This window comes from Eurosta solidaginis, chromosome 1 (assembly GCF_040869045.1).
Source record: "Eurosta solidaginis isolate ZX-2024a chromosome 1, ASM4086904v1, whole genome shotgun sequence".
In the NCBI taxonomy this organism is placed as follows: Eukaryota; Metazoa; Arthropoda; class Insecta; order Diptera; family Tephritidae; genus Eurosta; species Eurosta solidaginis.
The window spans coordinates 89,030,210-89,057,723 of NC_090319.1; the positions used below are offsets into that span (position 1 = coordinate 89,030,210).

Below are 27,514 nucleotides of genomic sequence, written 5' to 3' on the forward strand. Positions count from 1 at the left end.
AAATGAAAGGTGTTAATGCGTATTTTAAAAAGGAAGTGGGCCTTCGTTCTATAGGTGGTCGCCTTTTCGAGTTATCGCCATAAAGGTGGACCAGGGGTGACTCTAGAATATGTTTGTACGATATGGGTATCAAATGAAAGGTGTTAATGAATATTTTAAAATGGCGTGGGGCTTAGTTCTATAGGTGGACGCCTTTTCGAGATATCGCCATAAAGGTGGACCAGGGGTGACTCTAGAATGCGTTTGTACGATATTGGTATCAAATTAAAGGTATTAATGAGACTTTTAAAAGGGAGTGGTGGTAGTTGTATATGTGAAGGCGTTTTCCAGATATCGACAAAATGCGGACCAGGGTGACCCAGAACATCATCTGTTGGATACCGCTCATTTATTTATATGTATATGTAATACCTGCCAAGATTTCAAAGGTTTTTTATTTCGCCCTGCAGAACTTTTTCATTTTCTTCTACCCAAAAGTGGGCGTGGTCATAGTCGGATTTCGGCCATTTTTTACACAAATACAAAATGAATTCAGATAAGTACGTTAACTGAGTTTAGTAAAGATATGTCGATTTTTGCTCAAGTTATCGTGTTAAGGGCCATGCGGAAGGACAGATGGACGACTGTGTACAAAAACTAGGCGTGGCTTCAACCGATTTCGCCCATTTTCACAGAAAACAGTTAACGTCATAAAATCTATGCCCCTACCAAATTTCAAAAGGATTGGTAAATTTTTGTTCGACTTATGGCATTAAAAGTATCTTAGACAAATTAAATGAAAAAGGGCGGAGCCACGCCCATTTTGAAATTTTCTTTTATTTTTGTATTTTGTTGCACCATATCATTACTGGAGTTGAATGTTGACATACTTTATTTATATACTGTAAAGATATTAAATTTTTTGCTAAAATTTTACTTAAAAAAAAAATTTTTTTTAAAAGTGATCGTGGTCCTTCTCCGATTTTGCTAATTTTTATTAAGCGTACATATAGTAATAGGAGTAACGTTCCTGCCAAATTTCATCATGATATCTTCAACGACTGCCAAATTACAGCTTGCAAAACTTTTAAATTACCTTCTTTTAAAAGTGGGCGGTGCCACGCCCATTGTCCAAAATTTTACTAATTTTCTATTCTGCGTCATAAGTTCAACTCACCTACCAAGTTTCATTGCTTTATCTGTCTTTGGTAATGAATTATTGCACTCTTTCGGTTTTTCGAAATTTTCGATATCCAAAAAGTGGGCGTGGTTATAGTCCGATATCGTTCAACGATCTGAGATGAGTGCTCAGGAACCTACATACCAAATTTCATCAAGATACCTCAAAATTTACTCAAGTTATCGTGTTAACGGACGGACATGGCTCAATCAAATTTTTTTTCGATCCTGATGATTTTGATATATGGAAGTCTATATCTATCTCGATTCCTTTATACCTGTACAACCAACAGTTATCCAATCAAACTTAATATACTCTGTGAGCTCTGCTCAACTGAGTATAAAAATGTGATAAAAAAAACGTGCAATAAAAATATATAAAAATTTAAAATAATTTAAAAACTTAGCAAATAAGAAACAAATTAAAATATGTATATACATCATAAGAATGAAAAAAATTTAAATAAAACAAAAAATATTAAAAAAAAAACATTAAACAAAAAAAAAAAAAATTTAAAAACAAACCAATTAAAACAAAAATGGAAAGATGAAAAAAAGACAACTTTTAAACGAAATTAAAAAAAATTCATGTATATTTAACTTAAAAAAATGTATTAAATTGATTTTTAGTTTGGCATAACATTTTATCACATCGACGGCCAAGCAGAATGCCTGTTTCAAAAACACGAATTTGTTTAAAAAAAAACACCCTATCTCAGAATTCGGTTAAAGAACGGCCAGCTAATAGCAAAATGTATTAAATTTACACCAAGATGGGGCGTTTTTGAAACAAATTCTGTGATAAATCGTTCTTCAACCGCATTCTTAAAGGGGGGCGTTTTTGAAATAAATCCTGATAGAGGGCGTTATTGAAAAGTTTTCTGAGATATGGCGTTTTCCAAACGGCAGTCGAGATGGGGTGATATTCCACTCAGTAGTCGATGTAGTACATTTTTTTTTTTTGTTTTTTTGTTTTCAAAAATAGTCGCTTCGTTAGCAGTGAGTGACGGTACGGTGTCTAATAATCTTTCAACTTATAACTTACCGCCTTATATTGCCAGGAGTGCGCAACGCTTTACGCCGATTTTCCATTTTCTTGCTATCACCAGGATTCTCTTCTTCGGAGAACTTAATCCATGGATGATTTAGCACAGCTTCGGCGCTTAAACGCTTTGGCGCTTCCTTGACGAGCAGACCGCGAATTAAATCTTTGGCCTCTCCGCTTACGTCCGTCCACTCAGCCTCGGGAAAGGAAAAACGTCCTGCAAATAAAAAACGATGAGAGCTCAGCAAATGAATTAAACTATAAAAGTTGTCGATAGCGATTACCTTCTTGTATGGACTCGAATAGCAACTCCTGACAGTTGCGACAGTTCTCACCACGATTCCAGCCGCAATCCTGTTCACAATTGCCCGAAAATGGTGGATAACCGCATAATAAAATATATGCAATCACACCAAGTGACCACAGATCACAACGTTTATCATAATAATTTGCCTCGCCAACAAATAGTTCAACAACTTCGGGTGCCATGAATTCTGCGCTTCCGACCTGTAAAAAATTTGAAACATTTTAATTTTGGGAAAAATGTCCCATACATTTTAGGACATATTTTATACTTACTGGTGTTAGCAGTTGTGGTGTTGCAGATGGCGACGACAATTCTGTGGTAAATTTGATGCCCGATCCCAAATCGAAATCGCAAATTTTAATCGGGCACAATTTTTCCGGATCAACACATAAAATGTTTTCCGGTTTCAGATCACGATGGGCAATACCTTTCTTGTGCAGAAAGTCTAGGCCAGATGCGATTTCTTTGATAATCTGCGCTGCTTCATGTTCTGAGAAACAAATTTGCTCTTGAATGCGCCTTAAAAGGGGGCCGCCATTGATCTGTAAAACGTACGAATGAAAATTAATAAATCACATTCTAAAGATATTTTGAAAAATGTTAAGTAACGTTTTCGCAACGGTAGCCGAGATAGGGAGATATTCGACTCAGTAGTCGATATACAGGATGGATATCTTTGGAGCCCAGCGAATCGAATATAGAAGATGACCTACTGACTTATACGTAAATATAGGCACAAAACCCACTCAGCTCAAGAAGCAAGTTCGCTCACAGTAGAGTGTAATAAAAACTCATGCTACGAAATAAGTTCTATTAGTTCTATTGAAGACGCCAAAAATTATTACCAACGCTTCGTGTTTAACATAATAAAAAATGCAGTGCCCAGTCAGAATACCCGTCACGAGTCTACAGTCATCTATTTTTGACGATAAGGATAAATTTGTTAGTCTAAGGTTGTAAAATCTGCACATGGCCCACAACACAACCCCGCTTGGGTACAAGCGTTGCCTCGCTTAATCTCATTTTGGCGGAATTTCCCCAAAGCAATTAATAAAACAAAAACTGTCTAAACAAATTCTTTTATGCTGGCTAGACCGCAGTTCACATCACGAAATAGTAAGCAGTTGGCGGTATACTTAATAATAAAAAAAATAGTAATTGTCAATATTACGTACATGTAGTATGTAGCTTTAGTATGGCCTACAATTTTATTTTTTTAGAATCTTATTAAATTTGACCTAATTTTCTAAAATTAAATGTTCCAATATATATATTCTTGGCTACCATCCAGTTTATTTAATAAACGCACTCATAAATACCTTTTCAAAAACCAAATAGAATTTTTCATCATCTTCGAAGAATTCGATTAATTGTAAAATGCCCGGATGTCCCTGGCAATGATGGAATGTCTCCACTTCACGAAAAACACGCGCACGCGCATGTCCAGGTATCTTATCAATCACCTTTACAGCATACTCCATATCGGTGTAGATGTTAACGCAAGTTTGTACAGAAGCGTATGCACCTTCGCCAAGGATCTCGCCCGTCAACTTGTACAATTCTATTAAAGGATAAAGGAAGAGAAACGAAGGAAGAAAGTAAATTAGAACATGCACAAATAGAAGCAATTAATTGTTAATATTATCTAATTAAACGTCAAGGCAACAATAATATGTTGATATACATAAATTAAATTAGTTAAAAAGGAAAAGAATTTAGTTTTGTTGGGCCGACTCTGCCAGGTTGGTTGCGTGCGATGCGCCACGCCAAAATTTACCCAGACACGCATTTACTTGTTGTGAGTACTTGGCAGGTTTGTGCTCTTTATTACAGGGATCGCCAATAATTATTATTTTTTTATAATTTCAATACCTTACGTATTAGTATGTAGTAGTAGTATCTAGTTTTTTTAAACGTTTTGCTATCGAAGCAGGTCTGTTTAACATGTTTTTTTTTTGTTTGTTTTATTTGTTTACTGTGATGATGACCTGATGTCTATGCAAATTTGTTAGTGTTAATAAAGTACAATTTAATTGTTTTAACAAAAGAACTAGGCACCTCGAAGAAGGTGCAAACAGCCGTCGAAAGAAGTAGCATCAAAAATAAAAATTAAAAAAAATTAAAGTTTTTAGAATATGGCATTTGTAGTTATTTGGCAAACAATAATATTTTTTAAATAAACAATTCTCAAATTTCCATCGTAGTCGCGACTCAAGTGGCTGAGTGAGGATATAAAACAAGATATTTTCGGTAATAACCAATTAAAAAGACATATATTCAGCTACTTTGAGAAAAAAAATTTTATAAAAATATTAAAAAACATATATATAAAGAAATATATAAAAAAAATATATATAAAAATATATATATAAAATATATATAAAAAATATATATAAAAAATATATATAAAAAAATATATATACAAAATATATATAAAAAGATATATATAAAAAAATATATATAAACAATAATATATAAAAAATACATAACAAAACATAAAAAATATATAAAAAAATACATTACAAAACAAAAAATATATTAAAAAATATATACATATACATATAAAACATTTAATAAAAATATAAAAGAATGTATAAAAATATAAAGAAAATAATAAAATAAAAAAAATAGCAATATATAATATAAAAAAAATACATAAAAAATTTAAATATTAAAAAAAGTTTGAATTAGGAAAATAAAAAAAAAATATTTAAAAAAATACTAAACAAGAAGGACAAAAAACTTACACTTTGTAGTCATGAAAACCTAAAACATCCATCGACTGAAAAGTTTCAGAAATCAATGGGAATTTTAAGCGGCTTAAAATTTTTACTTTGCCTGACTAAAGATGGTTAGACAAAGTACAAAACTGCATAATCAAAAAGTAACTGACTTTAAAGTGACCGCCGTGGGGTGATGGTAACGTGCTCCGCCATCCACACCGAAGATCCTGGATTCACGCCCCGGGGAAAAGCAACATCAAAATTTTAGAAAGAAGTTTTTTCAATTAGAAGAAAATTTGTCTACGCAGTGTCGCTCTCGGCAGTGTTTGGCCAGCACTCCGAGTGCATTTCTGCCATGTAAAGCTTTCAGTCAAAACTCATCTGCCGTGCAGATGCCGTTCGTAGTCGGCATAAAACATGTAGGTCCCCGTCCCGCCAATTTGTTGGAAAAATTAAAAGGAGCATGATGCAAATTGGAACAGAAGCTCAGGCTAAAACCTCTAGAGGTTATAGCGCCTTACATTTTAAATTTAAAAATGCATAATTTCTGTAATAACAAAAAAAATCAGCTTCTTAAATACTGAGTAGAACTTGTTGGACGATTTTGAAGTTTGTTTACTTCTTCACATTTTTTCGTTATAAAATTTGTTTGTTTTCTAAAAATAACGAACATAATGGAATTTGTTAATAATTATTACTATCTTTTTTTTTTGTGTTTAAAAGGTCCCCCCTTATAATATAATGTTATGGCTTATAATCTTTAAAGCTCCTCTATTCGTACGGATTTTTTTGTTGTTGTTTCCTCTTGTATTTTTGCCTGTATTGTCTTTTTTTCCTGTATTATTAATTTTTTTTTTATATTCTCAATCTTGTATTTTTTATTTTATAATAAATTTTTACATATTTTTACTTTTTAGTTTTATTTCATCCTGCCAAAGGTCATCTTCGTTCTTTTCAATTTTGTATTTAATATTTTTTTTTCTTTTAATTTTATTTTACTTTTTATGTTATTTTTTTATTTTTTATATTTTTTATAAAAAATATTTTAATTAAATATATTTTTCTTATTTTGAATTGTTTTCTATTCTATTTTTAACTTATTTTTTATTTGCATATTTTTCTATTTTAGTTCTATTTTCTTTTTTATTATATTTTTTGTTTATTTAAAACATTTTTTAATTTTTTTTCTTATTTTATTTTTTTATTTGATTTAACTTTTTCCCCTTTTTAAGGTAAGTGTCCCTAATTTCATGGTACTAAGGATTTTTCTGACTTTCTACCTCTCTTCCGTTAAAACAAATGAAGGAAAACTAAAAAAGTAAATTTTTCCCATTTAGTTGATCAATTAAGATAAGTTTCCACCTACTTTCAAACAAAACTAACAAATGTTTCAATTTATATAAATCAAAATGTGTGAGTACCTCAAATGTACCTAATTTCGTGGCAAAAAATTTCTGATGTACCTAATTCCGTGGTAAAGCATCCCTAATTTCGTGGTATTTAGTTACTCTAATTTTATGGTAAAATAGTTATAATTTATTTCAAACGCAAATTCCTAAAGATACACAAATTGATTTATTGAAATTCATATTCAGAAATTTTAAATTTAAAACTATTTTTTTTTATTGTTATTTTATTTATGAAAAGAACGAGTTTCAAGACCAAAATGAATAAGTAAAAAAAAATTAGTTTAATGTACGTACTTTTCAAAAACTTATTTTTATTTTTTTGTTGTTGTTTTCTTTTTGATTTTTTGTTTTTTTTTTTTTTTGTATTTTTTTATTAAATCTAAGATTACTTAGAACTTTAGACATTTTTGATATGAAATAATGAAAAAGGTTTAAAACAAAAAAAAAACAATAAAAAAAAATTTATTCAATTGATGTAACTTGTTACTTTTCTAAAAATTGCTTTTATTTATTATTACTAAAAATGTTTTTTTTTATTTTTGTTTTTTACTTTTTTCATTAGTGACACCATTAAGCGTTTCTGTCAAATCTTCTTTTGTGTAACTAGCTTTTGTCATTTTTTCTATAAAATTAAGTTATTAACCCAATAATCAGCGAATAGAGATCGAATTAAATTTGAGGCAGTTTTCTTAAATTTATTTGAAAAAATACGCGCATAAATGACTCCACTCCAAAAATGCGTGCTTTCCTGCTGAAATGTAAATGCGCAGTATACCACGAAATTAGAGGCATGCACAAAATTTGGTGTACGTAAATTCGTGGTATCGCTTTAAGCGGTAATTTGAGGTTTACATTCTAATTTTTTTTTCTATTATCAATATTCATTCAAAACAATAGTAAAGAACTTGAAATCTTCATAAATTTTTTTAAATTAAATGAAAAATTATTGAATAAACAAAAGTTCTATAATGCCATTATTTATTTATTTATTTATTTAAGTCTACAGTACCAAATACCTTACAGACTAGAACAATATATTTAGATAAATCCCAAACAGAGAAGTAAATATTATATAGAATAATACAAAACACAAGTTTTTTACTAACAAATTGCATTAAGTGTTTTTACAAAGTGTGATTTTGAGGAAGCAAAGTCAACATGGTTTGTGATTGAAAATAAAGCATTCATTTCACGCAATGCCCGAGCAATAGGCGCCATACTCGCATATTTTGTGTTAAAATTTTCTAAATTTTCTAAATAAAAGGGGAACATTGTACGCAGATTTCTTCGCGGAACATTAAAACTAATACGCTCAAGTAAAACTGGACAATCAATTACGCCATTAATAACGTTAAACACGAACCCAAGTGAAAGAACTTTCCGTCGCTTTTCCAAAGAATCCAAATTTATTAGCATACGTCGAGCATCATACGAGGGAGCTGGATCTTCAAACCGAAGGGAACGTAATGCGTGTTTCAGAAAAACTTTTTGCACACGCTCGATCCTATTGATCGAAAACTGATCATATGGTCGCCAAATAAAGACTGCATACTCCAAGTGTGACCGGACAAGCGACGAAAAGAGTTGTTTATGGGTGTAAGGGTCGGCAAATTCAGACGAGTTGCGACGAATGAAACCCAAAAGAGAATATGATGTTGAAATTATACCATTTAAATGACTGTTGAAATTAAACTTTGCATCAAACACAACTCCTAAATCCTGTAACGGATTGTAGTACACCAGTACCAATAGCATACGATGTACTCAGATTGTACTGACGCTTGGAAAAAGATAAATGGAAACATTTTTTAATATTTAAAGAGAGGCGCGATTTCACACACCATCATTTCGTTAAAATGTTGTGCTTCGCAGAGCTTTTTGATTAAAATATTGACGAATATATTAATAAAAGTGTACCACGAAATTACATCAAAATCTTCCTCGCGGTATACTTAATAATTAAAATAATTAAAAAAATAGGGTTTCTTATGAAATGTTAAAGAAAATATGAAAAACATAAAGTATTATATTACCCTAATTTCGTGGGTACCAGGAAATTAGATACATCACAAAAAAAGTGTGTCCCTAATTTCGTGGTTAAGAAATATTAAAAAAAATTATTGCAATGAGTTTTCCAGTAATAGAAACGTTTAAGAAATGTTCACTAAATACCAAAAAATTATCATCATAAAAAAAAAATTACCGATACAATTTTTACAGGCTTAACAAAATACACTGGACTCCTTAACACTCTACTTGAGAGGCCTCCTTACAGCAGGCTCATTTTCCGAGCTTCCAACTTTATATTGCTTGGTATTTAATATTAAAAATTAGTAAAATATCAATTATTATACCGTAAAAACCAACCTTTATTATGAAATTTTCAGTTTAAAGAAACACTCCCCCAATTCCGAAATGCCACGAAATAACGTACTACCACGAAATTAGGGACACTTACCTTATTTCCTGTTTTAATTTTACCTTTTTTCTTTTTTCAATTTTTTTTTTTTATTTCTTCCCATTTTTTTTACGTCTTTTTTATTTTTCCCTTTTTTACATTTTTATATTTTAAATTTTACATTTTTTCTCCATTTTATTTATTTATTATTTTATTTTTTTTTTTTTCTATACGAATATTTTTTTATACTCTAAACGGTCCCTGAATTTCTTTTCTACAAATAGCCGTGGAGATCGCATGATAAACACATATTATAAAATGCTTTGTGCATTCATGTTTTATTTGAAAAAGATCCGGCTATGCGTAGAAAACCACAAATTCATGTGCTTACATATTTATGTTTATTTCGATGGCGCTTTTCGCTAGCCAAAATAAACAACAATACAAAAAACAAGAAATAATTTTACACGTGGCAGTGCAATGTTTCACGATTATTATTATTTTAATTTTTTTTAATTTCTCTAGAATCTTCCAACAATATTTTGTTCATTATTAGCTTTAATGACGTATACATTTGCCTTGTGCCATATTTTCACCTCAAACAAAAACAAAAACGAGCAAAATAATATTCACCTAGTTTTTGCTTTTGTTTCACTTAGGTAAATATATATAAGTTTTTTTTGTTTACTTATCTAGTCTTTTTTATTTATATTTTTTTAAGTATATTTTTTATTTTATATAGTCTTGTACTAACAACCTCATGTATTCTTTGCGGTTTAATTTTTTAATGACTTCGTATTTGTTTTTTTTTATATTCTTAATATCTCTTTATTGGTGTAATTATTATTTTTTTCTTAATATCCGTTTATTGATGTATTAAATTTTTTTTCATGCTCTCTTCTCTGTGTCTCTATATTTTTGTCTAGTTCATTTTTTAGTTTTTTTAGATACGCTTTTTCATATACCAAAGTTTGAAATTATTTTTAGCTATGCTAACACACTTTTCCGAAACATTGCATGTATAAATCTATGTTTGTTCTAGACAATGTGTGAGGTATTTGAGCACAATCACATCAATGCTAGAATATACTATCTGTACGAGGGAAAGATAGCCAACGTTAAAAAAAGTTTCTCTTGGCGCCACTTCACACCCATTAACCAGAGATCTAAAAACAAGAAATTGTGCAGTCGTCTGCTCAGAAAACAATGATGACTTTTTCTAGTGGGGAAGGGTGTTATGAGGTTGAGAGCCGTATCGGGGATCTCTTTGATCTCGTTCTCTAGATCATGTTCTCTAGTTCAGACTGCAGCTTCGGCTTGATTTTCGGTGTTATACTAGCATGAATGACGCGAGCCGAAGCTGAATCTATGATTTTGCCGAACATCAGGACGCACCTTGCATTTTTTTAACTGCCCAGTTAGCTTTTTTGAAATTAAGAAAAGTACGGTGTTCAGAGGTAATGAAACCGGTTGATGGCTCCAGCGAGAGAAGTATGGGCTGGTGATTTTCAAAAATGATTTGATGAAATAAAAAAAGCGCCCTTAGTTTGCCTGAATTAGAGTCACGAGCATCACCGATTCCACCATATACGAGTTGCCTTACTGAATAGCAGCTCTGACTTGTACTCGCTGAGTCTAATAAGCCGCTGGTGTTCCACCTTAAAATGATTTGATTAATCACATTTTCGAGGGCAAATAAGCCACATCAACAGTAACTAAGTGAATAAGATCTTAACAACAAATTAAAAATGTGATTACTGAAATATGTATCTATTTTGTTTACAAAAGCAAAAGTAACCCAAAAAACAGAAAAAAAAACTTATTTCGATGATTACTAATAAATGTATTTCACGTTTAACAATTCACTTACCTTGAAAAGTTGAAGAATGTAAAGAGGAACTGGTGCGTTTCTTCTTACGTCGCTTCTTTTGCATTTCCTCCTTATGACGATTGAGTTCCGCTTGACGTTCGATTTCCGTCATTTTGGGCGCCTCGCTGGACTCATTGCCCGAAACATCATCACTGCTGTAACGAGTGATTTCATTATGTCCACCTATAAGAAAAAATAGAAAAGGGAAAAGTTATTGTAATTTTTTTCGCAATCAATTTATTTAACAGAATGTAATACATACATATGTCTACATACAGCGAAAGAAATGAAGCTAAAAAACCAACAAATCAGGTTTGCGGTTCTTGAATTAACACAGATTGAGTAAAATTTATATTGCATCATCATTAATTCAACGGAACTTTTTGTCCAAAAAAACAAGTTTGTTTAGTTATTCCAACAGAGCTGTTGCTCTCAAGTTAACAAATTCTGTAAAAATGACAGATTCTCAATAAGTCTAACAGATTTTTCTGTTAAAAGAACTGATTTCATTGTTCATTTCAACAACGAGCAACTGTCAAGCTAATTTTAAAGAGAAATTCATGCTCACTACGTTGTTCTTACGACTGTCATGCCACAATAATCTCTGTACATCAACAGCCACTGTTATTCGAATTTTGACGGACATATCCTTTGAATTGATCCGTTATCGGGTTGATTTTACCAGCTTTTTCCTTTCGATGTAGACTGAACTTTTGTAGTTAAGTTTTCGTAAAGTTTTTCAGCCTTAAAGTTAATAGGAACTAAATAACATACATACTTCAACAAGCTAAGCGAAAGAGAAGTCAATTTCATTGCTGATAAATGTTACTCATAAATAAAAACTTTATAATCCAGCGTAGACAGCAGAAAGTTTTCTTGAGGGTAAATGATCGATAAGGAATTTCGTTGGTAGACAAAACGGGCGACGATTTGAAATTCTTCATATTTTTTCTAGCTCTTAAATACATAATTTTACATATGAGTGATGTATATACGATGTAGGCTGGGCAAAAGATAAGTCAATCAATTTTAACAGCTGAGTCAGAATTAAATATTGTGAATGATGTTGCAGAATTTATTTTTTCCTCTCTAACTTTTTTTATTTCAATAAACATGAGTTCTCCTTCTTTAATGTTCATTCCCCATTCATTTATTTTAATTGTTCTTATTTTTATTTTTTATTGTTCTTATATTTTTTCTCTCTTACTTTGTTTAAGTTTTCCTTCTTTAATGTTCATTCTTCATCCATTTGTTTTAATTGTTCTTATTTTTTTATATTTTTAATTTTTCTTATATTTTTTGTAAATTTTTTTATGGTTTTTTTTTATTTATTTTATTTTTTATTTTATTTTTTATTTTATTTTTTATTACACCTTATAATTTCATCCTAATGTTGTTCAGTTGTTAGTTTATTCTCATATTTTTTTGAATTATTGACTTTTTAATTTGCTTTCTTCTTTATTGAACATTATTTTTTTTTTACTTTTCAATTAATATTCAATTTATTATTTTAGTTGGTTTTATTTTTATTCTATTGAAATTTTTAAATTTTTTTTTGCTTTTTACTTGCATACTTTTTTTTATTTTTATTGCCTTTCATTTTTATTTTTTGTTTTTAATCTAATATTTGATTCTGAATATTTTATTTTAATTATTTTTGTATTGATAAACATAATTTTATTATGATTTATTTATTTTCTTTATTTTTATAATAATTTATTTCATTTAAATTTTCTAATTTTTATTAATACGTATCCATGTTTTTTCGTACAATTTTCTATTTAAGCTTTTTATTTTTGCTAACTGCTGTTGTTCTTTTTGTTACTACTATATTGTGTGTTATTCTATTTTCTTTTTATTCCATGCTGTATTTAAACTATATCTATACATATACATATATGTTTTTATGTTTTATTTTCTTTAATTTGCTTATTTTATTTTTATATTTCGTTTCTTCTATTTTTTTATTTTATTGTATTCATAAAATTTAACGAGTTTTCAACTATTGCACAATATTTTCTTTTTTTAATTATTGTATTTTATTATTAAAGAAAAAGAAAGGAAATAAACATCCTGGCTGGTACTACAGCTACTTCGCCCCTGAAATTATATTCTCCCCAGGCTGAGATTTAAACTCGAGTCGTCAGATTTCTAATCTAGAATTTAATTTTTTAAATTTTTTACTTGATTTTTCCATTTTTGTTTGTTTTTAAATTTTTTTTGTTATTTTTTATTGTTTTTGTTTTTAATCGCTTAAATTTTTTATTTTTTTATTTTTTTTTACGTTTTCTTAATCTAAATCATAATAAAAAATTGACGTTCTTTGGCGGGGACTTGGAATATCCTGGTTTGAAAGGCGTATCACGCTAGCACCAAACCACTGCGGCTAGCTGTTTACCTCTGCCACTATTCAATACAACGAGCAACAGCGTAGACTCCAAATAATTGATGGATTGCATACTTGAACCACTTATCTGCCACTTGATTCATTGAGTATTTTAAAAAAACGTTCTCATGCTTTTATGCTTTTCGAATTGTTGGTGCTTCTGCTGCTTCTTTAAGTAAATATCTCAGAAATTAGGTGAATTTTAATGAATTTCATTTCATTAAGAGAAACCCAAACCGAAACGTGAAATACACAAATAAATTACAGATATAAAAACAAAAGCAAGATCATTATAAAGAAGAAAACAAAAAATGCGTAATAAATACATTTTTATTGCCAATTTCAATTACACTAAAAAAGAAGAATAATAACAAGAAAGCACGGGATGCATGTTGCTGCTGACGTAGGGTCCCGATATAAATTGTTTTTCTTTTTCTCATTTAAAAGCAATTAATTCAGCTTTATATGTTTCATAGTTATGTATATAGGTTTGTAAGTAATGTTATTGCAACACTGAAAATAGTTGATACGCAGCAGCTACAGAAATTATCTTTCATTAAAGACAAAAATATAATAAAATTTAAAAAATTGGAAATTACTACGCATTTTTTTACAGATTTAAATTTATTTCTCATTCACCGAACAAATGTTCTTTGAGGAATAGATGCATATACTAGTTTTGAGCGTAATGAAGGATATGGCGTCCGTGGTATAGGGGTCCTTAAAGTCCTGCATATCTTGGAAGAGAAGCCAGTTTACTGTAAACTTTTAAAAGTGCATGAAAAGTTAGTGGGATATCTACTCCAGAATGAAAACGTTTGACGAAATATCGATTCTACGAAAACTTGGGAGAAGAAACTTAGATGATTTAAAAAAGTAACCAATTTCATTCATGAAAAGCAAAACCAAGAGTGACTCAACCATGGTGCCGTAAGGAACTCGAATAGACTATTAGTTTCAATCTAAATTGAATTCCCAAATAGGCTCTAAAGAAATTTCGAATAAAATCCATTAAAAATATCGTTTTTCTAAATTCATACCGATACACCCTTTTACGAAAGAAATAAACGAAACTTAATTCGCCGATGCAAAGCAACGGCAACAACAAGTACCGGCAGAGAAAAAAGCCGGTTAAGTGAAAAACAATGAAAAGCAACAACTAAAGAAAATACTAAATATTAAAGATACTGAATACGATTATACGCTACATAGGCTGCAATAATAACTATAATAACCCAGTGGGGAAAAAGCAACGCATTACGTTTGTCTATAAGAAAAGACGCATGACAACTTTTGTAAAAAAAAAATGATGCAAAAAGTCTACCATATTAGCTCCACGAGCAGAGTATACAAGTTTGATAAGAAAGAAGGCGGTTCCAAACCTCTCAAAACCAATTTTTCACTAACGATTTCGTATCAACAGGATCGTAAAGCAGTCGTGTGAAACCTCTCGTATGACTTTCTTAACTTCGAAAACAAAATCGGTTCCGATTTCGGAAAATCTTAAGATGCAACTCAACGATTGTGCAAAAAGTCGAAGCAAATTGTTTAGTGGGTTGTAATAGACCGCACAGGGAGCAACAGCTTGCCAGTTGTCAATTTTGTGTTTGTTTGTTTTGGATTGATCTCAGTCGTTGTCCTGTAGTGAACTTTATATGCATTTATAAATATAAGTTTTTACATGCACTGCTCTTATAATATTCTGGTTAGAATATTTATTATATACTAAGTATTAACGTTTTTATTGTTGTTGTTTTAAAATGTTGTGCTATGATTATAAATTAATTGCGCAGTTCGTCGTAAGCAAAACAGAAAAACAGCAAATGCAAGCAATCAAGAATGAAAAGATCAAAACAAAATCGGCCAATTATATTAGATAAGTATATTGACATGTGTTCATATGATATGTTTTTTATTGTTCCCGTAAAGATAAAGTGCTCAAATGACGGTACACACTTACGTACATATATTGATGTACAAGACAAATTAATAAACTAAAACGTAATAGCTGAAAAGCGAAAATCATTTTTATTAAAAAAATATTTGGGATAACGGGGAAAATCAAAAGTTCGAAAAGTTTAGGAAAAAATCACCTTCGAAAATTTGTATATAAAAGTTTTGATTTAAAAAAATTGAGAGTTTCGAAAATTTAGAATTCGAAAAAAGTCTATGAGGTTGGAAAAGATATAAAATATAAACATAACAGAAATTAATTAAAAATAAAACAGCAAAACTTAAAAGTATTTCACAATTCGAAAAAATTTGAATTTCTTACAAATGTATATTTGGAAAATTAGAAATGGCGCACGCATAAAACGTTATAATAGTCGAAATAAATTTAAAGCAGCAAATTTAAAAAAATGTCTTATTATATGTATGTAATCCAAAGAAAAATCAGAAATTTAGACAAAAGCTCGACAATTTATAAACAAATCAAATTTTGAAAAACTTCATTTTTCACATGAATAAAGTTAAATATATTCGTAATAAACTGGAATTGGTTTATTTAAAAAATCTGGTTTATTTAAAAAAAATTAAAAAACATTAAAATGAGTAAAGTTCGAAATACTTTCGAGCAAAACTTCATATTCAAAGATAAATTAAGATTTTAAATTTGATCTATACAATCTTAAAATCAAATAAATAATTCGAAATATGTTCAAAAAAAAAATAGTAAATTTAAAATATTTCAAACTTGAAAAATGTCAAAATTCGAGAAAATATTTCGAACAAAATAGTAATTTCAAAAAAGAAAAATTTAAACAAATTTACCAAAAGTGTAAAAGACAGAAAATTAGTCAAACCAAATTCTAAACTTATATTTAAAAAAATTAAAACAACAAAAATTTCAAACTAAAAAACAAATTAAAGCTTGACATAAACTTTATTTCGAAAAATATCTTCTATAATAAAAATTCAAAATTGGAAAAAATAATCAAAAGCCGAACAATCAAAATGATCAAAAACAGTTTAAAAAATAAGCCTTTAAATTTTAAAATTATGAAGTTTTAAATTAATATAAAATATTTGAAATAAATTAAAATACCCAGTTTTTAAACTAATGTAAAGTAGAAAGGATTTAAAATTTTAAAATAAGTCAAAGATTGAGAAACTTCTAAATTCGAATATTACGTTATTTAATATTCGAACATAAACAAAAAAATATACGAAATATATTCAATGTACCAGATTTAAAAAAATTTAGACCAGAAAAAATTCAAAATTCGAAAAAAATCAAACCTAAATAAATCAAAGTTCGAAAAATACTCCAAAAAAAAGAAATCAAAATGCGTAAAGGCTGAAAAAAAATTTGAAAATTGTTAAAGTGTGAAAGTGTGAAAGAGAGAGATAAAAATGTAATAGAGTATTTAAAAAAATTAAAATTTGTGAATATAACTTGAAATTAAAAGATTTTGAGGAAAATTAAAATAGTTGCAAAACAAAAATTAAACTTGTAATACATTAATACAATTTGGGAAAAAATATTTAATGTTTCTAATTTTAAAATTCGAAGATTAAGAAAAGCTGTGTCTATTCATCCCCTTTTTTTCATTTACGGTACAAAATTTCCATTCCTGTTTTTTTTTTTTTTTGTTTTTTTTTTTTTGTATATTCAAGATTCCCAATATTAACTAGAGCTTACGATTTCCTTCAAACACAAGCACAAATTTCGAGACGAGATATATAGAAAAACGAATTTTAGCGACATTCTCGAATCCGGAAATATTCATAAAGTTCGAAAGCCTCTCGTAAATTCAAATTATTGCCTGCATTGCTCCAGCAGTATAGGTAGAACTTACGATTTTCCCGCGAAGTGCTCGCTTTTGGTCGAGAAGAAATCGTAAGCCCTACGAGTATTTCGACAATCCCAAAAAGCCTGTACTCACGGGAAATTTCTTCTTTGTTGTTTACGATTGTGAATTATTTTTATTTTTATTTCTTGAAAATTAACGATATTCAATTAAAAAAATTCAATGAAATTAAAAACAAAAAATTTCGGTTATTAAAACTTGCCCATTATTTTATTTTTGTGTGCGCAGCTGCGTGTAAATTTACATTTGCTAAGTAAGGATTAAAACTCGCGTTCCAAAGAAGCACTTACATGATATACAAAATATTGAGAAAAAATAAAAATTAATATTCAACAAGAAAGGGAAAACATAGTCACTCTAAATCAAAGGCCGCCACAGCTGGTTAAATAATAATTTGCTCTCACTTCATATGCGTGCGTATGACTTGTCCTGTTGCTTGTTAACCAACGACTAAACCACCCCCACCCAATGGTAATACATTTACCAACACAGTCACAGTTTCAATTTTAGTGATCACTGCTCTAAATCTAAGGAATTTCGTTTTTTATCTTAATTATACAACAGGGAGTAAAGAAAAGTTTTTGTTTGACAATTCAACTAAAGCTCGTATGTAAATAAAAAAATTTAACTAATTCTCTCTCTCTTTGCAATAAACTTTTAATATTTCCGGCTCTGGTTTATACAATTTCTACACCAATGTAAATGCAATTGCGCCTTTAATCCGACCTCTTAAATGGCGCCATCAATACAGATCTGTGATGTTAACTTCGTTCAAGCAATATATGGTGTGCATACACATACATATACATCAAAGCCCTTACGTCAACCAGTTTTATTTGGTTTAATTTTTCAATGTGCAACTGAAAGCAAAAAGGGCTTAAATGATATTAAGACAAAACAAGGAAATGTTAATTAAACACATAAAATATAAACAGAACTAAATCTACTGCATAAAAAGCTCAGCTTGGACAATCGCATCTACCTGTCAAGTCAGTCAATCAATAGTATGTGACAATAATTTCTAATCTAAACAGCGGTCATATGCAAGCATAATCTGGATATTTGTTCAAACACGAGTGTGGGCATGAGTTGCATGGATAATGTAAGTTATCTATAGATCTACATACAGTTTTTCAAACAAAATCTTGGAAAACAAAATATTAATAAATTTAAAAATATATATTTTTTTTCTTTTACCAGAAAGCTACACTTTTTTCAGTTTTAGTTTAAAAGGTCGCAATTGAAGTTCAGAATTTTCAATTTAAGTTCAGTATATTGCAATTAAAGTTCAGAAAATTAAAATGGAAGTTCAGAATTTCTATTTGTAATTCAGAAAATTTTTTTTTAGTAGGTCATGAAAAAAACCTTAAAAATCAAAGCCCAAAAAATTAAAAAAAAAAAAAACGAAATTTCGCAGGCTCGAAAATCATTTTTTTTTTTGGGTATGCGTAGTGGAACTTTTTTCCCTGAGCTCAAATCCTATCGAAAAGTCGATGGCGCGATATCGGTTAATAAATCGACCCAGTCTATTGTATATACCTTTTCACGCCTAGCATTGCTTATAGCAGGCACTCTGCCCTTGGTCTTAGCCGAAATGGCTCCCGAATATGTAATTTCAAAATAATATCGAAAAGCTTCCTAAACAATTCCGAAACTGTCCCAAAAATAATCCTATAGCTTTTAACAATATCTTTCTAAAGTGCTGTTGTTGTAGCGATAAAGAAATTCCCCTATACTTGACATTTTCACGAAGTACTTCTTCTTAAACCACAGCGGCTAAGAGTTTCAAACAATCTATTTGGTTGAATTCCTATCTAAACTCAAGATAATAATTTTTGTAAACTTTTTTTTAAATAATTTTCTAAATGATATATACAAACATTTGCAAATGTTCCCTTCTAGTCTGTACATATTTTATTGTTATCTTTCGCTCTATTTCCTACTGAGTTACAAAATATTTCGGCATATACAAGTACACAAATATGTCCACCCAATAAACATCTGGGTGTCAGTGAGGGGAATAAATCACATACATTTGCGGTTTATTTGTTGTTTTATCTTTTAATTTATTTATTGTACGCTGTCATATGTGCCTACTATTATTAAGCGTTTTATCACTTTGGCACAGTTGGCACACAACACAATGCGAAAGCGAGCCAGAGCAGAAATGATCGCAGTTCGTAAATGCTTTCTAACATAGAAACATTTGTATATAAATATAGGTATCAAATTTGTTAAAAATGTGGGGACATAAAAAAAATTAACTAAGCATTATACAATTCACGTGCACTAGCACCTCGCATGGGTGATATCTTTGTAACGTACACTGTTAAAAATTGCGCATCTAAAATTTAAACAACGCGATATTAGTACGGACAAGGCGAAGGAAAGCTGTTTCGCTTGTCTCTTTAAAGGTTTACTCCAGGGAGTCAGATTTGAACCCACACTCTCTGCGATGATTAATCTGTTTGCTAAAAGACTCGACAAAGCCATGTCTTGTTATATAATTTTTTCCAATGACTTCTATCCACTCTGCCATATAAATATGAATACCTCGCTGCACGCTTTGTAATTTGTCTCTAAGTATTGCCTTTACCTTTTATACACAATTACGTACATATATACTCTATATTTTTAAATCAAATTGTGTAGAATAATTTGATCAGTGACATAATAGACCTCTCTAGCAGAAAAAAGAAAGAAAATTCCAAGATAGCGGGTTCGAATCGAGCTCACGGCCTAACAATAGGTGTATTTTTTTCAAGCGAGCTTGAAGAAAACGCTTCAACCAGCTAAACAGTTTCATTATGCCAAAACCATACAGATAGTGGAGGTTTATCAGCTAATTGTTACTTTTTTTCGCTGCTATGACATTTCTACTTCTAGCGCAGTATGTTTTTGACACTCAACCAGAGAATTACAAAAACAAAATACATGAAATGCGTGTGTTTGTTTGTATGTATGTCACCCTGCCGCCACGCTGTTATTTTGTTATTTTTGTTTATCTGCATATTCGTATGTTCATTTCATTCGCTCGTTCACAATAGTGCCCTATTTTTGAATATGCAACACTACAACACTATCAATCAGGTCGACAATTACCTAAGCGGTTTCAACTGAAAGCGTTTAGCCAACTCAACTCGATTACTTTTTATTGTTGCTTTCCATGCAATTCGGTAAGCTAGCTAGTGTTTTAATTGTACTAGTTAGCAACGAAATACAGCTAATAATTATTTTATTATTATTATTGTTATGATAACTTTTTTCTTAAATGAAAAAATGTTTGAATTAGAATAAAAAATTTTGACAACTGCCAAAGCTCGTTGTATAGATCCATTTCGGGGACTGCTAAATTCCTTCATCGGCAACGTTTAGGCGCTGCTTCTATAACGATTCAGCTATCACAGCGGTTGTTTGTCTGTCTTCATTATTTCTACTTCTATCTTGTTTCTTGCTTCATTGAAGAAAAATTTTTATCATAACAATAATAATGATAAAATAGTTATTGTTAGGCCATGAGCTCCATTCGAACCCGCGATCTTATAGAAAGAAAATTGCTTTAAAAAAAATTGTTAAAAATCATCGTTTTTCTTCTGTTCAACGTGTTTGTTATTTGATCTCTTACGTTATTTACAGTATTTTTTTTTTTATTCTTGAGCTGCACCATGTAATTTCGGTTATATATACATATATGTATACTAGCAGACCCGGCAGACGTTGTTCTGCCCTAAATTTGGCCTATCTGCATACATTTTAATAAGCTTTTTCCGTCTAACTCTGCCCTCCCCCCACCCCTCTTCACTTTTTCCTGATCCTTTTATTCATTCCTCCCTCCGCCTTTTTCGCTTCATCTATCTCCATATTCGTCTCATTCTATTTCTTTCTCAGTATCCTCTCTTTTCTCTTCTCTCACGCGCTTCTCATTCTTCTTCATCCCTTATTGTCTGTCCCAGAGGGTGGTATGTATTTTGTTCCAGTCCCAGTCCCACTCCAAGTCTCAGTCCCAGTCCTAGTCCTAATCCCAGTCCCAGTCCGTCTCTGGTATACTTCCCGGAAAAAAGGATCGTAAATACTAATATAGGCAAATTTATATACCGAATTCAGGCAAATCGGATAGGACGTATGTAAATAGGTATGTGGGTATTATTAATTCATGCCTCTATTTCGGCTTCGTATGCATATTTATCAGTTTTGCAAGGTTGATGCGACTAAATCGAATATCACAATGAAAATTACTTTAGAGCTCTCAGCAACAGCTTTCATTTCATATCCATATTACCCACATATTCTAGGGGTACCCGGGTCCACGTTTGAACAAAATCGACCGACGCATCTCTTCAAACACCGGCGACCAACTAACACACATTTTAGCCTTTCCTTTTATATATATAGATTTTTATTTTTCACACTTCACTATAATATTAAAACGAAATGCAGATATTCCTTGCTTTTGAAATTTGGCTTAACAATTGCACATGGAACACCTAAAGACTCTCCTGAATTAAAAAAAAAAAATCTTAGTACTTCTAAATCGCGGGACCCCTCAGAAACCCCGGGTCCGGGGGGAGCCCCCCCCCCCCCTCCTTCTCGCTGGGCCTGGTGATGTGCTATACTTGATATCATTCGCTATAATATTTTTTATAGATAAGCACGTTGTGTAATTAAACACCAACCAATTACACGGAAGTATATCCGCACCACTTGAAAAGGTAAGTGCCGTTGCGTATACGTAACATTTTATTATTACGTATAAACTAATAAAAAAATGTGCAATAAAATAAATAATATTGCGACTATAAACTGAGATATAACCTATCCTATATTTCAAGTTAGATCAAACTACACACGGGGTGCAAAACAAATTCAAAATCGGTTCAGTAGTTTAGGAGTCCATCGCGTACAATGTGACACGTGATTTTTATATATAAAGATAACTCTACACCTTTTTCAGGTTTAGTTCAGAAAGCTGTATTTGAAATTTAGAAAGTTACAATTGAAGCTCAGAGAATTTTCAGTTTAAGTTCACAAAATTACAATTGAAGTTCAGAATTTTCAATTCACCCCAATTATAATTTCCTGTATTTCAATTGTAATTTTCTGAGCTTCAGTTGTAATTTTCAATAGTAATTTCGGTTAAATTTCGTCCATACAAATCGACCCACCCTAATATACTACATATATATATTTTTCAAATATTTTCAAGCTTTATACTTCGCTGGTGCTCAGACAACAATTGTCCATTAAGAATAATATTCATAGCCTCTACATTTATATTATAGCAATGATTCATGCTTCCACCCTGCTGTCAAAACCCTGTAGGTTAGGTTGAAATGCAAAGTCTGTAAGGAGATCATATAGACTGCATGTGTCCATCATATTATAAGAAGTGTGTTCAACGAAGAAGCCGAAAAACCGAATTAAGAAACGCGGAAATATGTTATAAAATGAATCTGTCTGCAATCTTGCGAGCTGAGCTAAATTTTTAAGAGAGTAATATCCAAAATGTTTCTTAAACGGATTCACCTTTCGGTAGTGGTTTGGCAAAGCTCTTCGAGTGTATTTTACCATCAAAAGCTTATTTGTAAAAACGTTCCACACCTTTCCTGCATAGCTGATCATACTTCAAGGATTACACCAGTGCATGGTTGTTATACTTTATCTTTTTAAGTATAAAATTTGTATTATTAGTATATTGTGAGTAACATAATTTTGGAGTTGAATAAATAAATACTAAAATTTCAAGCCAGGTCCTCAAACCTTTAATAGACTGTAATTGGCTAAATTTTTTATTCTTGTTAATATTTATTGTTTAATTGTTTTTTATTGTTTAAAACGTTTTTATTTTTCAACTTTTTTTCACCTTTCTTAATTTATGTTTTATAACTATGCATTTTTAACTCTTTGTTTTTTTTACTTTTATTGTTTAATATTTTGTTATTATTTACAAATGGTTTTATTCTATTCCCTTATATACCCTTATTATATTATTAAATTTTTTTTATTTAGTTCTCTTTAACCTTCTAACTTTCATTGTATATTTTGTTTATGTTTTGTAAAAAAAAAGTTTTATTATTTTTTTCTTTTTTTTTTGAATGTGTTTTAAGCTCGATTTTCTCATTGTTTATTGCATTTTATTTATTTTTATTATTTTTCGATCTCCTTTTTATATTTTGTTTCATAAATGCTTTTTTCGATTTTTTGCACTCTTTTCTTTCATTTAACTGTTTCAGTTAATACATTTTTCTGTTTTACTTTTATATAAATTGTTTATATGTATTTTAATTATTTATATAAATTTTGTATTTTATGTATTTTTTTCTTTTATTTATATATATATTTTTTATTTTAATTAATTATTTCTTTTATTTATTTTTTTATTTTAATTAATTGTTTCTTTAAATTATTCTTTTTTAATTGTTTCCGTTTTTTAATGTGCTATAATTTTGTTGTGTTTAGTTTTGTTTCAGTTTTTGGAATTGTATTATATTTTAATTGTTTTTGGTATTTTATATTTGGTTTAATTACTGTTTTTTTTTTTTCAAATTTTTATTCTATTGTTTTATTAAACTTTTTTTGTTTTATAAGTTTTTCTGTATTGTTTTCCTATAATAATATAATATAATAGTTTTTTTTATTTTAAGTACTTTTGAATAAATTTTTTCTATTTTTTGTTTCATTTGTTTTTTTTTTTATTTCTGCTACTGCTTAAAACTAGCAGGGTACCCGGCCCACTTAGGTAGATTTTAGACATTTAGGAGGCCATAATTGAATTTCTGAAAGTTGCCACAATTACAAAAAAAAATCACTCCCACAGCTTAAGAATAGACAGGGGAACAATAATTCTACCCCTTCCCATCCATCGCATACCTGGCGTTAGCTGTCAAGTAATCGGAATTTAGCTATTTCTGAAACGCGTGTTATAGTTTTTTTTTGACTTATGTGAAATCGCAAAAGTGAATATTTGAAGTTTTAAGACAATTGAATTGAGTAATTGTGATGGATTCTGAAATTTCAGGTAAACACAAACATTATTAATGGTGTTTGTGATTTTTAAAAGTTATAAATTGATAAAGAACCTATTTTATTTAGGATGTTAAAAAACATTTTTTTTTTTTTTTTTGATTTTTGGTGTTCAAAACCAGTTTTGTTGTTTCCAAGTCCGTCCAAGTGAAAATTAGTTTTGAACATAGTGCTTGGCACAATTAGATTGCCAACTGCATTTCACTTAGCTGCAGATACTTGCAGATAGGTGGTTAGATAAGAGGGTTTGATACACCCTTGTTGCTTAACAACAAGCAAAATAGCCTCACTGCGCAGGTATTTTTTAGTGTTACACAGTGTAATATCTATTTTTTTTTATAAAACCTATTAATTACACAAATTATTATAATTTTTCATTTATTAAACAGTTTTAAGAAGATATAGGCAATAAAATGTTTTTTCCGCCTAAAACTTGAAAATCTACCTATGTGCGGCGGTACTCGGGTTGGGCAGATACTAATCTAAATAAGAAGGTGTATTGTAATGCATTCCATCCCGTCACTCAAAGTCAAGCAATCAGTATAAAAGATTTTATTGATCTTCAAAATGTATCTCCCAATTTTTCTCATTCTTACCCTTTATAATTTCCTTATCTCTCCCTCTTCTTTTTTACACCCTCTACCTCTCTCCTTCTTTTTCTTAGATCCCTCATTCCTCTAATTTATCATTCTTTATTTTTCAAATTTTATTGTGTTACACACAATTCATACTCAAAATCTCATAACTTAATCAAAATAATTTAGCTGCACAATTTTTGTCTATCATCTCATATAGACAGCTAATTTTACAATGGAATGCTTAAATTTAATAAAAACTTTTAAATCACTCAATGCAATCGCTTTAACTTTTTGTGAATTCAATACTATGACAACAAAAGTTCTGGACTTAAGTACGTACATGGCGTATGAGTAACTTTTGCTGGCATACAAAATTTGTCGCAATCGAAAAAAAATTTTTTAATTTAAAATTCTTAGTTCTGAAATATGAAAAACCTTCGTCTTGATCGAAGGAACCTATAGCCAAAATTTGGTGATGATTGAAGTGTGGGAAATGCGTTTCCATAGGGAACACACAGGCACACACACACAGAATTTGATTTTTATATATAGAGATTACAAACTTTGAAACACAGCGATGCATATGTTTCGGTACCCGGCGATCCTTAATCAAATCCTTCTCTGAGTCTGGGATTCGCTTCCAAGTACCAACAAGTTAGCCGTTGTTTTGTTGCTTAATTTTTTATTTCTTTATATTTTGTTTTTGATTCTTTAGTTGTTTTATTTCTTTTCCTTTTTTAATAAATTTTTTTGGTTTATTTTATCGGTTTTACTAATTAATATTTTTTTAATTTTAAATCTATTCTATATGCACCGTCCTTTTAGCATCTTTGAACTTTTGAAAAGTACCAAATCTGAGGGTGGCTGAATAATTTTTTTATTTTGAAGCACCCTAATGTATGTATATGGGTTTAACTGCAATTCCCTGAGTTTGGAAATAGAATAAGTAATAAATAGAACAAGTAAAGGTGTCTTAGTTCGGGTGTAACCGAACATTATATACTCAGCGTGAACTTCAATTGTACATTTCATTTCAGATAAATTACTTTTCTACATAAAACGTGGCACCGCCGTTTAAAAAAAATGTTTCCCCATTTCCTCTTACAGTAAAACTTGATAAGTGAAATATCATTGATTCAAAACTATTTCTTGCTAGCTTATTATTCGAGTCTATCACCCTTTTAAACTTGTTTTATATCTAATTTGCCGTGGTCTTTAACCGATCCCGTCCATTTTTACTAGAAATATTTTCTGCTATAAGAAAAATTTGTGTACCCAATTTTATTACGATCCGTTAATTTTTCGTCGAGTTATAGCTCCCGAAACATAGAAAATTGCTTAGTCATAAAAGGGGAGGTGCCACGCCCATTTTATCAAAATTTGAAGTTTTTCCTATTTATTGTTATAAATCCACTTGGGAAATGAAATACCATCGATATAAAGCTGTTTTTTTGCAAAGATATAGCTTATTTTATTCGTCCACGACCCTTTTAAAAATCTTTTATATAAAAGTGGGCATGGTCCTTAACCGATTTCGTTAATTTTTCTTCAAAGCATTCCTTATAGTAAAGGCAACCGCTCTGCCGAATTTTGTTACGATAGGTTTAACGGTCTTTGATTTATGATTAATAATATTTGTAAAATTGATTTTATCACAAGTGGGCGATGCCACGCCCATTTTAAAAAAATTTCCAAATTTTTTTCAAGAGGCTCAATATCAGTACACATGTCAAATTTCAACATTCTAGGCGTATTATTTACTAAATTATCAGGTTTTTTATGTTTTCCAAAATTTTATATATATAAGAAGTGGGCGTGGTTATCATCCGATTTCACTCGTTTTCAATACCAATCTATTCTGGGTCCAGATAAACTAGTGTACCAAGTTTGGTGAAGATATCTCAATATTTACTGAAGTTATCGTGTTAACGGACGGACGGACATGGCTCAATCAAATTTTGTTTCGATACTGATGATTTTTGATTTGATGAAAGTCTATATCTATCTCGATTCCTTTATACCTGTACAACCAACCGTTATCCAATTAAAGTTAATATACTATGTGTGCAAAGCACGTTGAGTATAAAAATTATTTAAAAAAATACATATCTCCATTTCTATGACGCATTTAGCGAAATTAATATAATTTGATAGAATTGCAAATATAATTTTACACATACGTAAATATCCGCATGTATGTAAATATGTGTGCAATTATAAGTCCATATTAAGGATGGGCTGTTTTAACCTATCATCTCACACAATCAGTAATATAGGCTTGCGCTTATACGGGCATAGAGTCGAGCCTTTTTAAATGCAAATATTTGCGATTATAATAATAATTAAAATTTTTATTGTTGTCGGGGTGCCGACAGACAGTTGGTTAGACGTTATGTCAACTAGCGATTAAAAGTAAAAATAGCACATATAAATAATAATAGTAGAGTATACATATGTATATGTATCTTTGAAATGTACTTGAATGTACACTATGAAAAGATGATGATGCATGTATGTATGTGTGTATCTCAATGTTTTTTGTCGCATAATGTCGCTTTTGATAAGCGTTATCATAATTTTATTGTTAGTTTGTTTATGCAAAACAATCAGCTCGTGATACAAAAAATTAAGAGGCGGAGGACAGATAAATTGTTATATTTATTGTCGCATTTGCTTGTTTATTGATTGAGTCAAACATTGGAAGGTGGATTTAGAAGATTGCAATCAGATAGTACAATTAGAAAACTGTTTGAAAAATTAAAAAAAAAAAACTCGAAAATTTAACCAGTCGTGGAAAATAAGAGCTCT

General features: G+C 30.1%; 2 protein-coding genes across 3 annotated transcripts in view; one reads left to right on the plus strand and one right to left on the minus strand.

Annotated features, from left to right (window-relative positions):
- ClC-a (chloride channel protein 2) overlaps positions 1-27,514 on the plus strand; it is a 247,584-nt gene that overhangs the window by 180,555 nt on the left and 39,515 nt on the right. The window lies entirely within an intron of this gene.
- The window catches only part of Lk6 (Lk6 kinase), a 99,906-nt gene that overhangs the window by 14,497 nt on the left and 57,895 nt on the right, over positions 1-27,514 (minus strand). For both annotated transcript variants that reach the window (XM_067759037.1, XM_067759038.1), the window contains exons 2-6: positions 10,911-11,093; positions 3,830-4,071; positions 2,783-3,052; positions 2,488-2,710; positions 2,204-2,420 (exon numbers count right to left, since the gene is read on the minus strand). In XM_067759037.1, the coding sequence (XP_067615138.1) occupies positions 2,204-2,420; positions 2,488-2,710; positions 2,783-3,052; positions 3,830-4,071; positions 10,911-11,093 (1,135 nt within the window). The remainder of the gene's footprint in view (positions 1-2,203; positions 2,421-2,487; positions 2,711-2,782; positions 3,053-3,829; positions 4,072-10,910; positions 11,094-27,514) is intronic.